Here is an 18,034-nt window from a genome sequence, read left to right on the forward strand (position 1 = left end):
AATACATCTGTATCCATGCAGGCGCTAAATTACACAAATGATGCCGCCGTGGTTGCGTTTCCTGTTTTGGGGAGTCAGAAAAACTAGCTCCCATCTCGTTGGCGATAAGATGAAAGATTATTATAACTATTTTCACTCGTTTTGCTTTCCAGACGGGGGCACAACCATACAGTTTTCTTCCGTGCAGCTCACTCGACAGAGTTCACTTACAGCTATGGAAGTGCGCGCCAGTTGCTCTACTGCTAGTTAGCCGAGCAGCGATTCTTCCTATGTGGACTATTCCCTAAGTGCCGAATCAGAATCTGATTCATTGGATCTCAGTTCGTCAGACGAGGATTTACTTATGAGTTCAGATTCGGATGATGATGAAGGAGTGACATCTCGAAAGCTGTGAGCAGCGAGACGATGCGGGCTGGATCAAAGGTGAGTATTTTTTACCGGAAAAGTGCTCAGGTGCGCTTATTTCTGTATGTCTGTGAGCAACGTTTAATACAATGCATAATTTTCATTTATAAAAATTCGTATAAGTATTTTTTTAGGATTTTGCTTGACATTACTCTTGAATAAACCATGTGTTGGTAACAAAAACAATTTTTTGTTACTTTACAGACGTGCAAAAAAAATTTTAGACAATTTGTTTCTTAAATAGAATCATCTGAACTATTTAATTCAGCAATAAAAAAATATGCATTTATGCAGTGCATTCTGCGAAAAAATTCGACCCTCAAAGGGTTAAGAACTGGAACAAGGCATGTGTGAGTGTCACTTTTTAGGTTCTACTTTGAACAGTAGCAAGATTTGTACAGCATAGGGTGCGAGTTATAACTGGTAAAATATGTTACGTTTCAAAACTTACTATGCTTAGCGCATATAAGCCAGTATAACAGGCTTTTAAACTTAAAAAATAATTAATTGGGATGAAGTTAATATGTCCATTTAACCTTGGAGTGTGGCTTCACGGCAGTGTGGATTCCCCTAGATGGGTGGTTTCACGGCATAGCACTGCCACGCCGCAGTGAAACCACCTTTTCAGGGAGGTTATGTAGTATGTTCGACGATACGTATATTCGTTTAATTTGAATACTTCGAAATTTCGAATAATCTAAATTCATGTTGAAGCCAATTCGAATAGTGTAATATTCGTTCAAATATTCGAAGCAGCTGAATGTGCGCCCCATCCCTAATAACTGCCACTAAAATGTACATTAGTTCTGTTTCATGGCATTAGTGGCTGAAGTCTGGGAAAAAATATGATATACGGGACAATATTGCAATTTTTGTGCGTCGCTTCCACGGAAGAATGTGCAAACAAAGGGAACACGCAGGATGCACCATATCTCGTGCTGTGTCAAAACCTGCCTTTGTCTCCTCACCCGGCCATGACTTTATCATGTCGACCAGCCGTTGCAGCCCAACACATTCCTCCCTTCAAACACTTCTTTCTCCGTTCCCTACCCATACAACAATCCTATAAAAAATACACCAGGCCTGCACAGAACATGCAGCACAGTCACAGCAAAAGCTGGAGGAGCGGCCTTTTAGAGCCTGTTGTAAACTCTCCTGGGGCGACCACTACAACTACGGTTGCAAGGTACCGACTCCACCATAACTCATCGTAATTTTGCGAAGTAGGGAAGTACCTACTATGCCATTATTCATCATTCTGCAAAGAAGTGAGGTACCAGCTACACATCTGTAAGGCATTATGTGCACTTTGTTGGTGCTCTGGCTGATGACGATGAAGAATTATGGCTGAGCCCTTTGTAATGGGAGGGAAGCTCTAAGCCACCCACTCGTTACACAATTTCCATTGTGTGACGCCTGGTTCTTATTTTACTTTTCTACCATGCTATGTTACCCTGTTAACGTAATTCCCTGCCTCACGTGATGCCTGTGTAGTGCCTTTTTGCGAAAGTTTCAAGCACCTGGCGTGACGTTGTGGTAGAATACTCGACTGCCATGCACTGGGTTCAAATTCCGCTTGGCCCTGGATATTCTTTTTTTTTTCTCATTGTGCGTGATAGCGGCTGCGGATGCTGGCGGCAATGGACAACTACACCACCAAAATTGGCTGTAGTTGTGATCTCATAACAGCTTTCCCTGTGAAAACCCCGTTGAACGACCAGAGGACAAGAAAGCCAAGACTCACGTCGTACTGCTCCCGCACGAGTTGAACCACGTTGGAAGAGTCGTTCTCCAGGCGGCCACTGCTACAACCCTCGAGCTGGTTTCCCAGTTTCTCGTAGACACTGATCTGGTCAGCTGTTACGGCAAAGATGATGTTCACCTTGTGCTCCTGGATCTTGGCATTGATCTGGCTGAGTGACGGGTAATCCTGGTGCACGCTTTCAGTGTACTCGTTATTCTCCAGATGACACTTGCCATCGTTGGGCTTGACGATGCCCCCGAGCTAAAAAATAACACAAAAGCACAACTGAACTACTGGATTTAAAGAATCTAGATGGTCCGAAGAGCATTTAAAACCTCGGGTATATCTGCAATGCCTTCTGCAGTACACATCACAGACACCCAACAGCTGCCAGTATATTACTCAAATTACATCACCTGGTAAACCTCACTGCCTTTCCTTTGACCTTTATCTCTTCGTTTTCCCACTCAGAGCTGATTTATGAATAGCCATGACGAATTGTATAGCGCAAACGGGGTACTTGGACAGACAGAGAAAACGAGGACAGCGCCTGTCCCCGTTTGCGCTATACAATTCGTCATGACATATCAACTAGCCCAAGCCGATACCCTTCTAAGTTATGAATAGCCTTGTGAAAAGCCAAAGTTGCATTTGGCTTAATACACACAGGTACTGTAAATCGACAGAACACAAAGTGTACAGCCTCCAAAAAACCTGACTGATTTAAAGCGTTTGAGTGAAATAACGAATGAAACGATGTCCAGACACGCTCAAAATGAAACTAACTTCATACAGGACAGCAGATTATACAGATACACAGCCAGTGCCAAATGCCAATTTGTGATAGGCACAAACAAGGCTATGTAAGGACTGTTCGTTATTGTTTTCATTTCAATCAAGCCAGACATCAAGAACATAACTCAAGCACAAAAATGTGATTGAACAGAGCACTACTGGCACAGTAGGATCATAGGATGAGGCATGTGTGAAGATACAAGTAAGCAAACTGAAGACATTATCCAGGCATTCCTGTACACACAAGAACACTGCTCCTCTTCATTTTCTCCACAGTAATAGTTGTACACAAACTACTCAAAAACATTAGCTAAGTTATGTGAAGTACAAAGCTACTTCCTTTTTTTCATTGGCTAATGCAGCAATAAATAGAATTTACTATATGCTGCTTTCATGGTGTTATGCAAGATGTGAACACGAGATAGGAGAGAAGCCTGGTCATACGAACTTTCTTTCCACCAATCTTGGTGAAATTAGGCATCCTTTTTCAGGTTTACATTCCGATTTCAAATGTTGTTTAGCTTTTGTGCATGACAAGTAGCTAATAGGCTAATTAAAATAAAATGTAAACAAAAACACCCTACCATTTCATGCCTATGTGGTGGAAGAACTGCAAAGCGAAAAATTTAGGCTTGTACGAATAGCAAATTTTAGGTTCAAAGTGAATAGTGATTTGGTCGAATAATCTCGAATCGAATTCGAATAGCATATATGACATATTGTAAAGAAAAATGAGCACATTTGTCATGACCCAACTAACCTGTGCAATATTTTTCTTTAATTGAAACAAGGCATGGGCAAATGTAATTCTTTTTGGTTCAAAGGAAGTGGAAGCAATTTTGAAAAGTAGCAGGATTTCGCTTTTGGTAAAATGCAAGTGATAACCTGTAAAATATGTTACATTTTAAAATTTACTACACTTAGAGCATATAAGCCGGTACAACAAGCTTTTAAACTTAAAAAATGATGAAACGATGTGAGGGTAATAAGTTCATTTAACCTTGAAGTGACGCTTCATGGAAGGGCAATTTTTTTCTGGAAAGGTGTATTCACGGTTTGTTCACTGTACACCTACTTGTTCATTTCGAATACTTCGAAATATCCAATTGTTTAAATTTAAATCGAATCGAATCGAATTCGAATACTGTTATATTCTTTCGAATATTCGAAGTGCCTCGAATATCGCAGAAGCCTAGAAAAATTTCATTTTACTGCATGAATCAATAGCCAGAAAGGTAAATAGTGTAACAATGCAAGTAGTTTTTAAAAAGTTGTAAGTATGAATGTCATTACAATACACTGAACTTCACTTTTTGCATAATGAATTTAATATGGCAGGAAACAGGGCAAAATCATGAAATTTTGAAGCCAATGTTTAAAAATCTACCTTTATTATAGCCATCATCCTAAGTGTGGCTTTCTACTGCAAAACGTTTGTTTTTTTTAATTCTGTCTGCTCTAAGTGCTCTAAGTGCACTTGCAGATTTAAAGTAGTCTTCTATGAATCCTTGAAGAAGTATTATTTTAGCGTGAATTCCAGCTCCGATTCGTTCCAGAGGAGTACTGGTTTTGTGGCAAGGACATTGGTCCACGAGGTCTGCACAGGCTAGTGCAAAAAAAAGTGGAGAATCAACTTTTATGTGATTTATGGCCTCCTAAGACCAGGCTTCCTACTTAGCAAAGTCCAATATGGCAGCAAATATTAGAAGCACATCACAATTTTGTGTATGGGGAGATAACAAACCAAGTAATATACATCACTGGAGTGTAGCACCACAGAAAGCACAACAATGGGAAAAAAAAAGCTTAGCCTTCATATTCTGCAGCAGCGATTTCCAGAAATTAACATCAATATACCGTATTTACTCGATTCTACCGCGCCCTCGATTGTAACGCGCACCCGTTTTCCGCGACCAAAAAAAAAAAAAATGTAATACATCGATTGTAACGCGCACCCATTTTTCGTGAGAGAAAAGAACAAAAAAAGTCCGTAGGAGTCAAACTTCGCACATTCAGAAGAACAAGTATTTGGGTTTTAAAGAACTGAAGTTTCAAAAAAGTAAAACACAAAGTCAAAAAGCGGGCCTTGCCGCTAAAACTGTCACCACTACGGCGGCGATACGAGTCGCGTAATGGATCACTCTTCGTCGCTGTCGGACAACTCCTTGTCGCTGTCAACACTCTTCGATTTCGGGAAACCGGCCCTGCTTTGGTCCACTGAAACCTTTTCGTGAAGCTTTGCTGTAAAAAATCTTCTGCTTCTGTTTGCGGCAGTCTCGCACGCATGTTTCGGGAACTTCGAACTATATCCGAACGACCGCGATGCGGCCCGATTTCCGTCCATCGTGGTACACTCGTCGAGTATTTGGAGTCGGCACTTCGATGCCGTCGATGCGAACGCAGAACGGGATAACAATCTCCTCGGCACACGTACGAACTGAAAAAATGGCAGAAATGGCCAAGGCGCGTAGGAGGCGGCCATTTTGAAATGTCGATGGCAATACGATAACCGAATTTCTTTTTTTTTTTTCGGTACTCGATTCTAACGCGCATGCGATTTTTGGACTCGTTTTTCTGGAAAAAAGGTGCGCGTTAGATTCGAGTAAATACGGTACTCGTCCAGCTATGCCACCTATTTCAAATTTAGCTCTGGGGCTCTATCTAAGTACGATGAAACAATGAAATATTTTTTCTTGGTAAATTTGGTGACGTTAGTTACATTAATAAAAAACGTTAGTAAAACCTCATTACTGCAGCAAGTAAAGTTCTGATTTAAGGAAAATCTGTTGCTGGGCCTGTCGGTACATACTTGAAGAAACGAAAAAAACAGCTTACAGACGCGTACACAAGAAGAGAAAACGACAGACACTCGCTGGAGTGTCTGTCGTCTTCTCTTCTTGTGTACATATGTGTAAGCTGGTTCTTTGTTTCTTCTGATTTTAGTTGTCAATTTTTTTATCAAAAATGGCTAAATACCACAAAATTTCAAGAAATGAAGCTATCAAGTTTACAACTCTAATTTGGCAATGAAATCAGCATCATTACATCAAAAAACAGACAAAATTGGTTAATTTTAGATCACTCTTATCTACACCATTTCTACGTGAGTAGAATCTACACAAAACCCTCATAAACAATGAAAGGAAAAACTTTTCATCTGACCACATGTAGCACAAGGCCAGAAAGGAAGCCCCCATCTACGTCACTCAAAAAGAAATCTTCACGGTTGAAGAAAATGTCATCCTGGTCTCGGATCTGAACCCAGGACAAACACCTTTGTGAGGCAGCAACCTTACCATCTGAACTAAGCAGGGGACTAACAAATGGCAGCGTGAGAGATATCCTCCCAATTAAATGAATATTAATATGTCCACACGCTAAGATCTCTTCTGGGGGCAGAGTAACAAACTTTTAAACTTTGTGCTTCTATCTTTATTTTAGTTTGCCAATTTCCAACAATTTTTGTAAGAAATCCAAGGTCCTAAATCAAAATTCTGCTTTCAAACGTCACTAAAACCTAACCATTTCTCTTCAAATTTAAAGAATTTCCATTTAGATTGGTCAAGGCACTCTCTCATAATAACATCTCTGCACTTTATATGTACTTGGGTGGGAGGCATTGGAGTTGGCACCAACCTAAAGATTCCTCTTAAGGTGTAAATGGTGCCGAAGAAGTAAAATACTTACTGTAAGACTCTCTAAGGAAAGAAAATAAGGGTAGTTAATGTATATGCAGTGTTTAAAAGGCACAAGGGCAAGGAGTGGTAAAATAAAGAAGACAGGACAACAAGTTGCAGCTGTGCCAAGTGAACATCTAGCAATTAACTCAGAAAGAACACTTACTGCTTGACAGTTTTCAATGTGGTTCGCATGTGAGCAAGTGTGCATATGAGCAAGTGTGCACATGAGCAAGTGTACACGTGAGATGTTCCGTGCCTCACCTTGCCGTCCCCCGCGTAATGGAAGCCGCTGTCTGTGGAGAAGAGAAGAAGCCTGCGAGCTTTATCTCTCCAGCCAATTTCCTTCTGCAAAGCAAGCAGAAACATGAAATGCGTGAAACTATATGACAGCAAAGTTGTACACATTGTTCTCACTACACTCCTGGGTAATTCTTCCAGAAATAAAACAAACCGGTTCCTTAGGCTTCGGCCAACGGGGTGTCAGTGTGTGGCTCGAAGCAATCCAGCCAAATTTTACTACTCCATCTACTTTAAAATGGGAGTTGTGAAATGTTTAAAATAACAGAGAGCTGAGCTAGTTGATGAGTATTCACTTTAAAAGAGAGGGCGTGCAAACATGGACACAAGAAAGAAGTCAAGACGCCACTAAAGCCGTGGTGTTTATGGTGTCTCGATTTCTTTCTTGTGTCTGCATTTGCAAGCCTTGTCTCTTAGAATGAAATGTTTAAGTCGACACTCAGAAGCCTGCTTTTCTGGAAGTCTTTTTCAAGGCATCATAACTCCTATGATAAGGCATATAGCAAAAGAAAGCTTTTGGATTTCATGGATCGTGCCGAAGAAAGCTATTCCCTGTTTGGCAGAATGAGGAGCCTATCTTTTAAAATTATTCCACAATATTATTCAAAGGAATTATGCAAAAACTAACATTCAAATGAGATATATGAAATGGACTTCATTCTCGAAGCAAGTACTATAAAATTACATAAGTACGTATGCGAGTTTGCAGCACCACAACTCGCAAAAAAAAGGAAAAGATGTTTTGTACTACGACTCAACTTGGGTATGAGAAAATACTACAGTAAAAGCCAAAAGAGATAATAAGTTTGATGAAATATGGTAAGAACTGTTTAGCAGTTTGAGATGTTGACTGTTCATTAAGAATTCACAAACTTCGTTCAGTAGGGACGCTCTGAAAACAGCCACATTGTTCTCATGTCACAACAACAAGGATCTGCATGTCAAGCAGAAATGCGTCTCAAGCTTATCCATTAAATACGTAATGATTTTACAGCGACCAATATTTCAGCTGCTGTCATACAATAGGTTCTATAAGACTGATGGCACCACTGAAAGTACTGAATGTGCAAGGTTTCAAGAAAAGAGGAAGGCGACTAAACTGCTGCGTTATTTTTTAAAATCAGTCAGCCTAAAATGGACGCAAATGAAAAATTGCCAGGTGTCATTATGAAAATTGCAAGCGAGCTCTAAAAATTCTAAATTTTAAAGTGAAATTGTAAAAGCAGAAAGAAGGACATGCCTGCCAAATGATCCAAGTATGAATTATTAAGAGTCAACAGCACTGCCATTTGCCTTTGCAGCCAAATTATTGCCAAGTGCATACATACTGTCGTAGAGTTCGTTAGAAAAATTACTGTAGGGAAATCTAGGGCTCCTATTATTCAACTAGCATGTGGATAATTGTTTACAACATGAATTTACGTAATCTTCATACTTGTTGTTTCAAACATTATCATGTTTAAGTTACTACATTTCCAAGCACTCACAGTAGTTGTAAACAATGGCAGACAATTAGCCTCTGCATGCACACCTAATTGATGTGAATGGTTAGGCTTCTAATGCAATACTATTTTGTTGAAAATGATCCACTTCCAAAGTCACAAAATAAAAAGAACTATGGCAGCTTTGCACTAGTGGTTCCAAGCCTAAAGGAAGAGCACAGCTGCGTGGCCTTCCCTGTTTCTTTTTATCTTTTCTTCTCTTTCTTTATCTGTTTCTTGTATTTTTGTATCTGTTTGTTTCAATGTCTTTCTTTCTATTTCTCTCTTTCTCTCTATTTCTTTCTCTTCCCCTCTCCTTCAATCTTTATTTCTCTTTCTTGCCTTTCTCTCTCTCTCTGCTTCATTCTCTCTCTTTCTTTGTTTCTTTTTATTTCTCTCTTTCTTCGTCTTTTTCGTCTCTGTTTCTTTCTATCTCTTTCTATGTCTTTTTATCTTTTTATGCCTTTATTCCCTTTATTTCTCTTTCTTTCTATCACTTTCTTTCTTTCTCTCTCTCTCTCTTTCACGTGTTTCATGTGCCCCACTTCACCTGCTGTGCTCGGTAGTGGGGCTTCTCCAATTCATGTGGTGCATACTTACCTGTGGAGTTTTTTCACAACATCGCACAAACTACTACTGACCAAATCCGTCCTACTGACCATCATATAAAGTAAAACCTCAATGGACGTCCCAGTTTCGTGTTTTCAGTTGTTACGCTCTAAGGCTACAGTCCCGTTCAATTCCCATAGGCTCATGTGTATGAACTTCCTGTTTGTTACATTATGCATCGCCGCTCTTATGTACAAAAACTGCGACAGCACCTATGTTGACACATCACCAATGGAAACGGTCACAGCGCCTGCCGCGTTGCAGCACCTTTACAAAGAACAGCGTAATTGCCTTTCATGTCTAATCAGTGCTAATTCAGGAGGCTAACTGCTCGTTTGAAAACTACATGCTTGCGCATGAAGGAAAGAAGTGTTTATTTCAAGGGCTCGTTTTCTTTGTTATACACAATATTATTGAGAACTAACAGACAATAATGCCAAGGAAAGTATAGGGGACGTTTTTAGTAATAAATGTAAGGTAATTGTGAAGAAAGAAAAGTGGATGAAAAGATAGCTTGCCGCGGGCAGGGACCGAACCTGCGACCTTCGAATAACGCGTCCGATGCTCTACCAACTGAGCTACCGCGGCGGCCATCCCCCCGTCCACTTTATAGGGTATATGTGTGCATTTAAACATGGGAGCATTTGGTCAGCTTCCAGCTGACCAAACATAATACCAGCTGACCAAACGTAAGCTGCCAGCTGCCAGCTCGTAATAAGTTCACGTGCTACGTGACGCCAACAGGCAGAAAAAGAGTGTTCCACATTCGCCGTCATGGCTACTGGCGGCACTGACTGACGCTCCCACGTTTAAATGCACACATATACCCTATAAAGTGGACGGGGGGATGGCCGCTGCGGTAGCTCAGTTGGTAGAGCATCGGACGCGTTATTCGAAGGTCACAGGTTCGGTCCCTGCCCGCGGCAAGCTATCTTTTCGTCCACTTTTCTTTCTTCACAATTACCTTACATTTATTACTAAAAACGTCCCCTATACTTTCCTTGGCATTATTGTCTGTTAGTTCTCAATAATGCTTGCGCATGTAGGTTTGCATGTAAGTTCGTGTGGGCGTCTCCTTCTTAAAGGGAGCAGATGCCCAGGCGCCACCTGCACACCACATTGTGCTTACACTGCTCCTGCCTGACCAATAAACGAAACGGCTGTTACAGTGCGCACATAGTCATGTCGCCGGCTTTTGCATAGTTTTGTGCACTAAACAAAATTGATATCAGATGTTACATGTGTCCACACGTACATTTTATTTTGCTTTTGTCCCCTGTGAAATGCTACATTAGGGTTTCGCAGCACATGCTCACTGAAGCGCTATACTCGTAGTTCTCAAAGATGGTAGCAACAAGTTCCTCTTAATAACTGTCATACAAACTAAGTACTATGTACGATCACGAAAGTGTACACGTGAGAAACCAAGGACAAAAGCTCACGTGGCAGACGACGGCTTGCATTATGGCGTCGAACCCGCCTTCGGGAGCGTCGAGATTCCCAGAGACCTTGGCGCCGGCCACCTGCTCCTTGAAGAGGCCAGTCTTGGTGTCCAGTGGCATGTGGTTCTTGAAGCCATAGGGGGCAACACAATCGTCACAAGGACTCTGCAGCCTGTGAGAAGTGGGTACATTCAATAGGAAATAGAACAGTCCCGAAAGCAGAGTCAAACCTTATTATAACAAAGTAGCATTGGGACCATAAATTAGTTCGTTATATCCTATATTTATTGTAACAGTAGCGATGAAGATCAGCAGCCTGGCTTATGAAAAATCATAGATACAAAAACGAATTATTCTAGGCTTCAAACCCACTATAAACGAGGTAATCTTTACCCGCCTCCTTGTGGCCTTTCAAACTTCGGTTCATGCGGCAGTGGAACCAGTCAAATGCACTCTTTTCTTTCCACTGAATGACCAAAATTTTCGGAACCTTTTGAACCTCTTAAAGAGACCCTGCAACACTTTTTAAGAGTAATCATCTAATGTCTTCATTAAAAGAGCCTCACAAATCGACTGCCACAAAAATTTTTAGAATCTGTCAAGTACGAGCGGAGTTGCAGGGACTTGCCGCACGCTTTAAGCGCTTTCTCTCTCTTTTCGTACCAGCGAGCGGCCTGAAAGCTACGCATTGAGGGGAATGACAAGGGGGTAAGAAGATGCATCCCTTCGTCAGCAAGCACCATGGCCTTGAGCACTTTCTTTTAATTTTTTCTTCGAACGCGCCAGCTTACTTTCAGTGTGATCATGAACATACGCGCGGGCACACGGCGGCATCCCGCGGTGGCCATGGTAACTATGCAGCTCAAGATGCTCAATTCAGCCAATGGCCGTGAACTTTGGGTATATGGCGCAGTCATTTCGGGTACATAGCATCATTTGTAGAGAGAAGAGGGAGTGATTTCTGGCTGACTTTGAGAATTTATTGCAAATTCCAGGCCACGTGCTGCGCTATAATGTTTGGCTTGCATGTTCTCAGGAGCCTCGACTACCAATCAGCAGCATTTTCTGACCATGCTGAAAACGTGTTGCAAGGCCCCTTTAAAAACAATGTAGTTGTGAATTTCTTTCAACATTTATTTTGCTGTTTACGCAATCTTCCGAGTTTTAAGCCTCACGGGAAGCGAATATTTCTTCGGGAAGCAAATATTTCTCTGTTACAGCCAGTATTGCGGCAGCTCTCGCATTTTCGGTTTCATTATGAAAAGAGTAAATGTCACCGAAAGGAAGTGTAACCAACCAAAGTCCATATTTAGCTCGTTATAACCAATAATTCACTATATCAGTGTTTCTGAGAACGAAATTCAACAGCACGTGGTTTTGTTTAAACTGCCATAAGTGCAAGCTACGTGAAAATGCGTAAACAAGTATATGCATATTTATCTACACGAAATTTATCCAGTGCTAAACTTTACGACACACACACAAAGAGATGACAGGTCCTGTTATGTCTTTCTGTGTGTCTGCTCCAAAATGTAGCGCTGGATAATGTTCATGAAGAAGAATATGCAACATTAACTAGCCCCGTAACGTGTTTTATTAAGTATACATGGGGTGCACTTATGCATAGTTCCAATGAAGCTTTGCAAATGAGTCTTGTCTCTTCAATGTCATTGCGCACTGTTGAGAGATACAGTTCACTGCTTTGTGGACAGTATACATACCCTTTCAAACAAAATGACCTGGTAATTATTGTTGACAGTTTTAACTACTGCACACCAAGTGGTTAATTGGTGAGTGTAAATACTTGTATCACCCGTAAATAAACAGTAATCACTTCAGAGAAACTGATAAGATTCTTCTGACTTCAGAAAACACTACATACAGCGACATTTACTCCACGGTGACCATGTGCTTCTAGAATGAGTTTGTTCTACAAGTGAGCAAAATGATACGAACTGTGCCAACTCACTTTTCAGGGACTGTGTTCACATAGGGCATGACCACTTTGTCGACAAATGAGCCAAAGCCAAGACGGAAGTTTGTGGTTATCTTGCCCATCTCTTCGGCCAGCAGGTCACCCAGTAATGCTAGTTTGTCCTTGTCATCCTTCATTGAGTTGGAAAGGTCCATCAGGTAGTAAAGGTCAACCGGATAATCCTCTGCTTGCTTGAATTCCACATGCAGTGGGAATGGAGACTCTGCAAATTAGGTTTTTTAAGAAATATAATGGATGGAGACATTAAAGGAACACTAAAGGGAAAACCAATTTTTCTCGCATCAGCAAATTCTCTTTTACAATACCAAAACCACTACACTTGCTGTGAGAAGACACGTAAAAGGAGCATGTGGGTGGCGATGCCACCGTGAAGTTCCCGTACCAATCATCGTGAGTCATAAATTTTGACAGCGTCTACCACAGCCTACATATTTCATAATCAGCAAAAATGAAGTTCCTTGTACTGCTGAGCGAGCTGGAGGCTTAACATACCAAGTTTCAGAAAATTTAGTGAAGTCAATGTCACCCAGATACGAAAAAAAAAAAAACTCTTTGAAATCCATGACGTCACGTGGGGACATTTCGGCGCAAAGTTTAAGAATGAAAGTTTGACCTCGATTTTCTCTTCTGTTAATAAACCTATGATGGTGAAATCATCTACTGTAGAGTTTTCAGAGCATAATTTATCAGCCTAAACCAATTCAGTGTTTCACTTTAGAGTCCTTTAAACGCCAAACATATGAAGAGTGCACTCAAACATCTGGGAACACGCTGCAGTAGTTTTGACATACTCTGTGCTCCGAATGATCTCCATGGGGTCAGAAACAAATGTAAGCGCAACAAACTGTTCCTGATGTAGATGTTTCTATAAATGCCTTTTCAAAGATATTTCAATAGCCTGCACAGCTGTGACCGCTGCCCAGAGGAATGTGACCCGCTTAAATTGGGCACAAGAATCCCTTGCCTCTTTATGAGATGCCTGCTGCGGGTCGGTCGTCAACATGCATCTATTCTCGATAATCAATGATTCTATAATCCTAAAAATTGCATTCTGACAGAAGGACCCCTTGTCATTTGTGAATGAGTGTTACCTGTTTTCCCTTCAAAGTTACACACTTCAGTAATACTCGTGCGTTTTCTTTTCTACCGAACCTTTGTATTACTCATTTTATACCCTGCAGTTTCCATACATGGTACAGTGGTATAGCTCGACGGTCGACAGGATGCAATCTTGCATGCCATGAGGGAGTCAACTAAAACTCAAGCCTGCACAAATGTTTTAGGCCTCCTTTTTCCCACTAGAAGGACACTTCCAAAGCCTCTTATATGAAACTATTACGCAGGCATTACTTGGGAAGGAAGAACAAACAAAATTAAACATGTGGAGAGTTGGAAATCCAATCTTTAACAGCCCAACATACTAGTCCCGCTAACAGAAGAAGTGTTAAAATGTGGAATAAAGTGGCACTTACTCGGTTTTAACCTGAGCCGAATTTCTTGTGGTTTGATTTGAATGGCTTCGCCTTCTCTCGCTCCCTTGTTGCTCAGCTCATTGTCCTTTTTGGGGTAAGAATGAAAGAAATAAGTATGTCACCGTTATGAGCATCATCCAATCTCAATGCACCAAATTCAAGGCAGTCTTGTAAAGATGTACTTGCCACAATTTTTGTCATAGTGTTCTTGGGATGAAAGTAGTCATCTGGGCAGTACTGAGCCAGGTTGATGAGCGTGTCGCACCTGGGCTTTCCATCGTTCGTGTAATTCTTGAAAAGGTTAGCAGAGCAAAAGAAAAGAATTACAGCGTTGCAACGTGAGCAGATCAAATTGCAAGTATGCGATGACACGCGAGACATGCGATGACATGAGAGCATGTACACTGGGAATTTCTATACATGTTGTGCTGATGAATAAACGCACCATATTTACGTGAAGCAAAGTGTGTGAAAACATTCGATATAATGTGCCCCAGTTCAGAACACTCACCAGTTTTGTGCACCAACCACAGTCGGAGTCAAATGTGATACACTCGGAACACGTTTCCCTTCCACTGCATGGATTACTGAGCAGCTTCTCGGGGCCTACAAAGTGAACAATAAGCAAAGACTTTTTACTGACAACAGGTAATATATATATATATATACTTTTTTTTTCTTCCTCAGAAGGCTATCAATAACCCTTTGATGTACAGAGAACTGTAAGTCTCACTTTGAAGGGCCGGTTTACTACACCACAATGGTGAAAAATAACTGAGAGAACTTTTCTATGCGATTGCATTTCCATACCTCATTAGAACATACACCTTTTGTTTAATTCCGTATTCATAAACAAAAAAAAAATGGTTATTATATTAGCTGCTAAATTCCCCATTTTTTTTCCCGCAATGCTCAGTTGCTGTGCATGTGTACTCAATTCTAAGCCAACACCTAAAGTTTTGATGACCAGATAATTAAAAAAAAGAGATTTTCCTGAAGTGTAAACCAAACAATGAAGAAAAAGGCCACAAAAATACTGCATCTTTTATTACCATTTCAGGCGCTTGTCACAGGCATGGGCAGCATTTAACTCATCAAAATATTTTGACATAGCCGGTTTCTTTGTCAGTGATTTCTTCCTCACTTTCGCATAGCTTGTTCAAGATACTGCACTCTCACAATACTTGCACAATTAACTCAGCTGGAATTTAACTTGATGCCACTGCAATCCGTCTCAATACCTGACTAGGCAAACTTTAGACAGTGAAGGTATGCCAATCTAGGACGGCGTCTAAACATGTTCCAAGCGACACCGCAAGCATTTACAAGAAGCTGCAGCCACTTGTGCCTATATAATATTCATCATTATGGATGCATTCCTACTTCTTTCCATTGTAATAAAATAAAGATAATCATTAAAGATAATCATTTCTGTGCCTTGCAGCATAAGCTTTTCTATTGTTGACAGTCTAATGTGGTTGCAACCAAATCATGCTATTTTGCGTAAAAGGGTTTTCGAGAAGGCACATTAATTTTATCACCTTGCTTTAAGCCCTCCATAGGTGTATAGGTGTAGCCAGTGGGGTGGGCCTTACAGCCTCCCCCCCCGGAAAAAGATTTGCAGTTTGTGTACATACACACACGCAGATCATCAAATACACTAGCATATATATATATATATATATATGAGGCTACAGACACTCCCCCAAGATTACATCTCTGGAAACATCCCTGAAACCCTGACATTGAGAAATGAAGCTTCATGGGGTAATGTTTTTTTCGCAAATACACGCAGAAAAAAAGTGATGTTCATTTTATCCAAATTCTTTTACTGAAAAACCATGCAGATTCAACACAATGGCGAAATCTAAATGGCGCAAAGCCTGTTTAATATAACAAGACAGCGGCAGTAGCAGACAACACATGGCCTCATCGTCTTTAATCTTAGTGCTCTGTGTTATGAAGACGAAAGCAATTCACAATAATCGTTTCGGGAAAGTAGTGATGACAACCGTGTACACACAGAAAACTGAGACATATCTAAACACATTTGAAGCTTGTACTACACAGTGGCCGAAGAATGGGGTTATCCAAATGTGAATAAAATCAAAGAAACCGTTTGAATATCGTGTGCCAGTCCATTAAGCGGTCTGTCTGTGTTATGATGCTACGAAGATCTTGGTTATACACGACGTCATGATTTATTTCATGATCTTTGAGGTCGTGTAGTTACTAACACTTAAGTCTATCAACACTCACTGATATATTAGTTATCTATTCAGCAAAAAAAGTTTCATATCTGCATTGCAATGATTCCAGTGGGGTCTGACACCTCAACATTCCATACGCATGCCTGCAATAACAAACAATTCATATAATTGCATTATGCACAGATGATAGCACTGTAGGTGAGGAATGCGTGGTCTCCCGAACTTATCAAGAAACATCCGTTATCTCAGAACTATCGTGAAATATGACGAAAACATGCGCATATGATAATACTTTACATGTCGTTATCTTATCGTGCCCATCAAAGGGTTAAATAAGCAGTCGTCAACGTCTTTGAGTACACAGACGCGAAACATGGTCAGTAGAGATTACCTTTCTTGAAACTTTCTTTACTCTTCACTTGGCAGTGTGCGACGGAGGCGAACAAAAACAGAACGCAGCAGAGGTGCTTGACGGCGGTGTAGGAGATCATGTTCACAACTGCTGTTTAACATAAAAAGAAACCTGAAATCGTAAAGAAAATCAGAGTACATAAGCGCCATAAACACGAAGGCATGATCCAAATGTCATCGTGACACATAAAAAGGGCACGGGAACGACGCAAAAGGAGTTTCCTGCAAGCTCGCACGTCCCCGCCCTTCCAACGGATCCGCACAAGAAACGAACAGAGGAAGGGTAGATAGCAGTTTCCGTTCCGATCGGACTAGCAAAATGCGGCTGCACGGTCGCTCTAAAGTCCCGCCGGTAAAACTACGATCAATCTTCATTAGGACAGCCAACAAACCACAACTAAAGTCCAGATGGCCCGCAGATGTGCCCTGCCCATTGTGTGTATACATTATCGTCCGAACGAAGTTGCGAACTACGAAAACCTGTCGTAAACCGATGTGCCACGGAGCAGAACACCTCTAAACCTCAAGCGTAAGCTTTCAAAGTGGTCGCTGACTCCTGACAATTTAGTCTGAACGTGCAACGAGAGCCGTGCCCGAAACTTACTGCCGAAGAATGCCGAGAAACCGAACTTTCAGGACGCCCACAGCACGAAGACAAAGCGTACTTACAACTTAACGAAGAGTAAATTAACGGGTTGTAATCCTTCTTCCGTATATCACGTCATTGAGAAGCGCCGCTCTAACGCCGCTAAAATCACACAGAGGATACACGACAACTCCTAACGCGAGGTACTCCAGCAGCCTCGGTTGCCTATGTAAGGAGAAGGAGACTCATGGGGGGAGCAGTGACGTCACTCGGGAAGTGTTGCTCACTGCGACCGGCGCCGTTGGCGTCTGCCTGGATGTGTTGCATCTGCCGGAGTAATATGACACTTGCCTCGTAAGAATCCGCAGATCCAGAGTTCACTCTGTTCCGATTGCTACGACGACAGTGGGTATCCAAACGCGTCTGAACAGTACGAGCAAGATCGCTCGTAAAATTCAGCTGTCGTAGCCCGCAGTCTCAGCCGAATGGGGGGCACGCGCGCCCGCGCCCAATGTTGAGACGCCCACGTTTCGCCCTCCTCACGGATGCGTCCCGTTTCTTTGCGCGGTGAGGCGGTTGTCGTCGGGCTCGTCGGGGTTCTAAAAACGGGTTCGCGCCGCCTTCGTTTAATTTTGTGCGAAAGAAACCTCGAAGACGGGTTGTCGTGTCAGTGGAAGCGGAAGTCGTGTTTTCTGGCTTATTTGTTTGTAAGCGACCCGACGTGCAATAAAAATAAAACAATGCCCGTTTCGAGAACAGGCAAGCGAAAGGGACGAAAATGCCATGTCTTTGAGTGCGAGCTTGGCACGTTCTTTCGATCACTGGCGATTATGTGTTAGTCACACATAATCGCCAATGCTAAAATCATGCTACAGCAACAAGGAACCGCAGGTAGAACTGATATCA

General features: G+C 41.6%; 1 protein-coding gene across 1 annotated transcript in view; it reads right to left on the minus strand.

Moving 5' to 3' along the window:
* LOC119387003 (integrin beta-PS) overlaps positions 1–17,418 on the minus strand; it is a 44,260-nt gene extending 26,842 nt beyond the window's left edge. The window contains exons 1-9 of the mRNA XM_037654306.2: positions 17,212–17,418; positions 16,523–16,654; positions 14,433–14,527; positions 14,108–14,212; positions 13,922–14,006; positions 12,423–12,651; positions 10,454–10,625; positions 6,886–6,969; positions 2,150–2,410 (exon numbers count right to left, since the gene is read on the minus strand). Coding sequence (XP_037510234.1) covers positions 2,150–2,410; positions 6,886–6,969; positions 10,454–10,625; positions 12,423–12,651; positions 13,922–14,006; positions 14,108–14,212; positions 14,433–14,527; positions 16,523–16,622 — 1,131 coding nt within the window. The 5' untranslated portion in view covers positions 16,623–16,654; positions 17,212–17,418. The remainder of the gene's footprint in view (positions 1–2,149; positions 2,411–6,885; positions 6,970–10,453; positions 10,626–12,422; positions 12,652–13,921; positions 14,007–14,107; positions 14,213–14,432; positions 14,528–16,522; positions 16,655–17,211) is intronic.
* Positions 17,419–18,034: the final 616 nt, after the last annotated feature.

The sequence above is a fragment of the Rhipicephalus sanguineus genome, chromosome 3, assembly GCF_013339695.2.
Source record: "Rhipicephalus sanguineus isolate Rsan-2018 chromosome 3, BIME_Rsan_1.4, whole genome shotgun sequence".
Classification (NCBI taxonomy): Eukaryota; Metazoa; Arthropoda; class Arachnida; order Ixodida; family Ixodidae; genus Rhipicephalus; species Rhipicephalus sanguineus.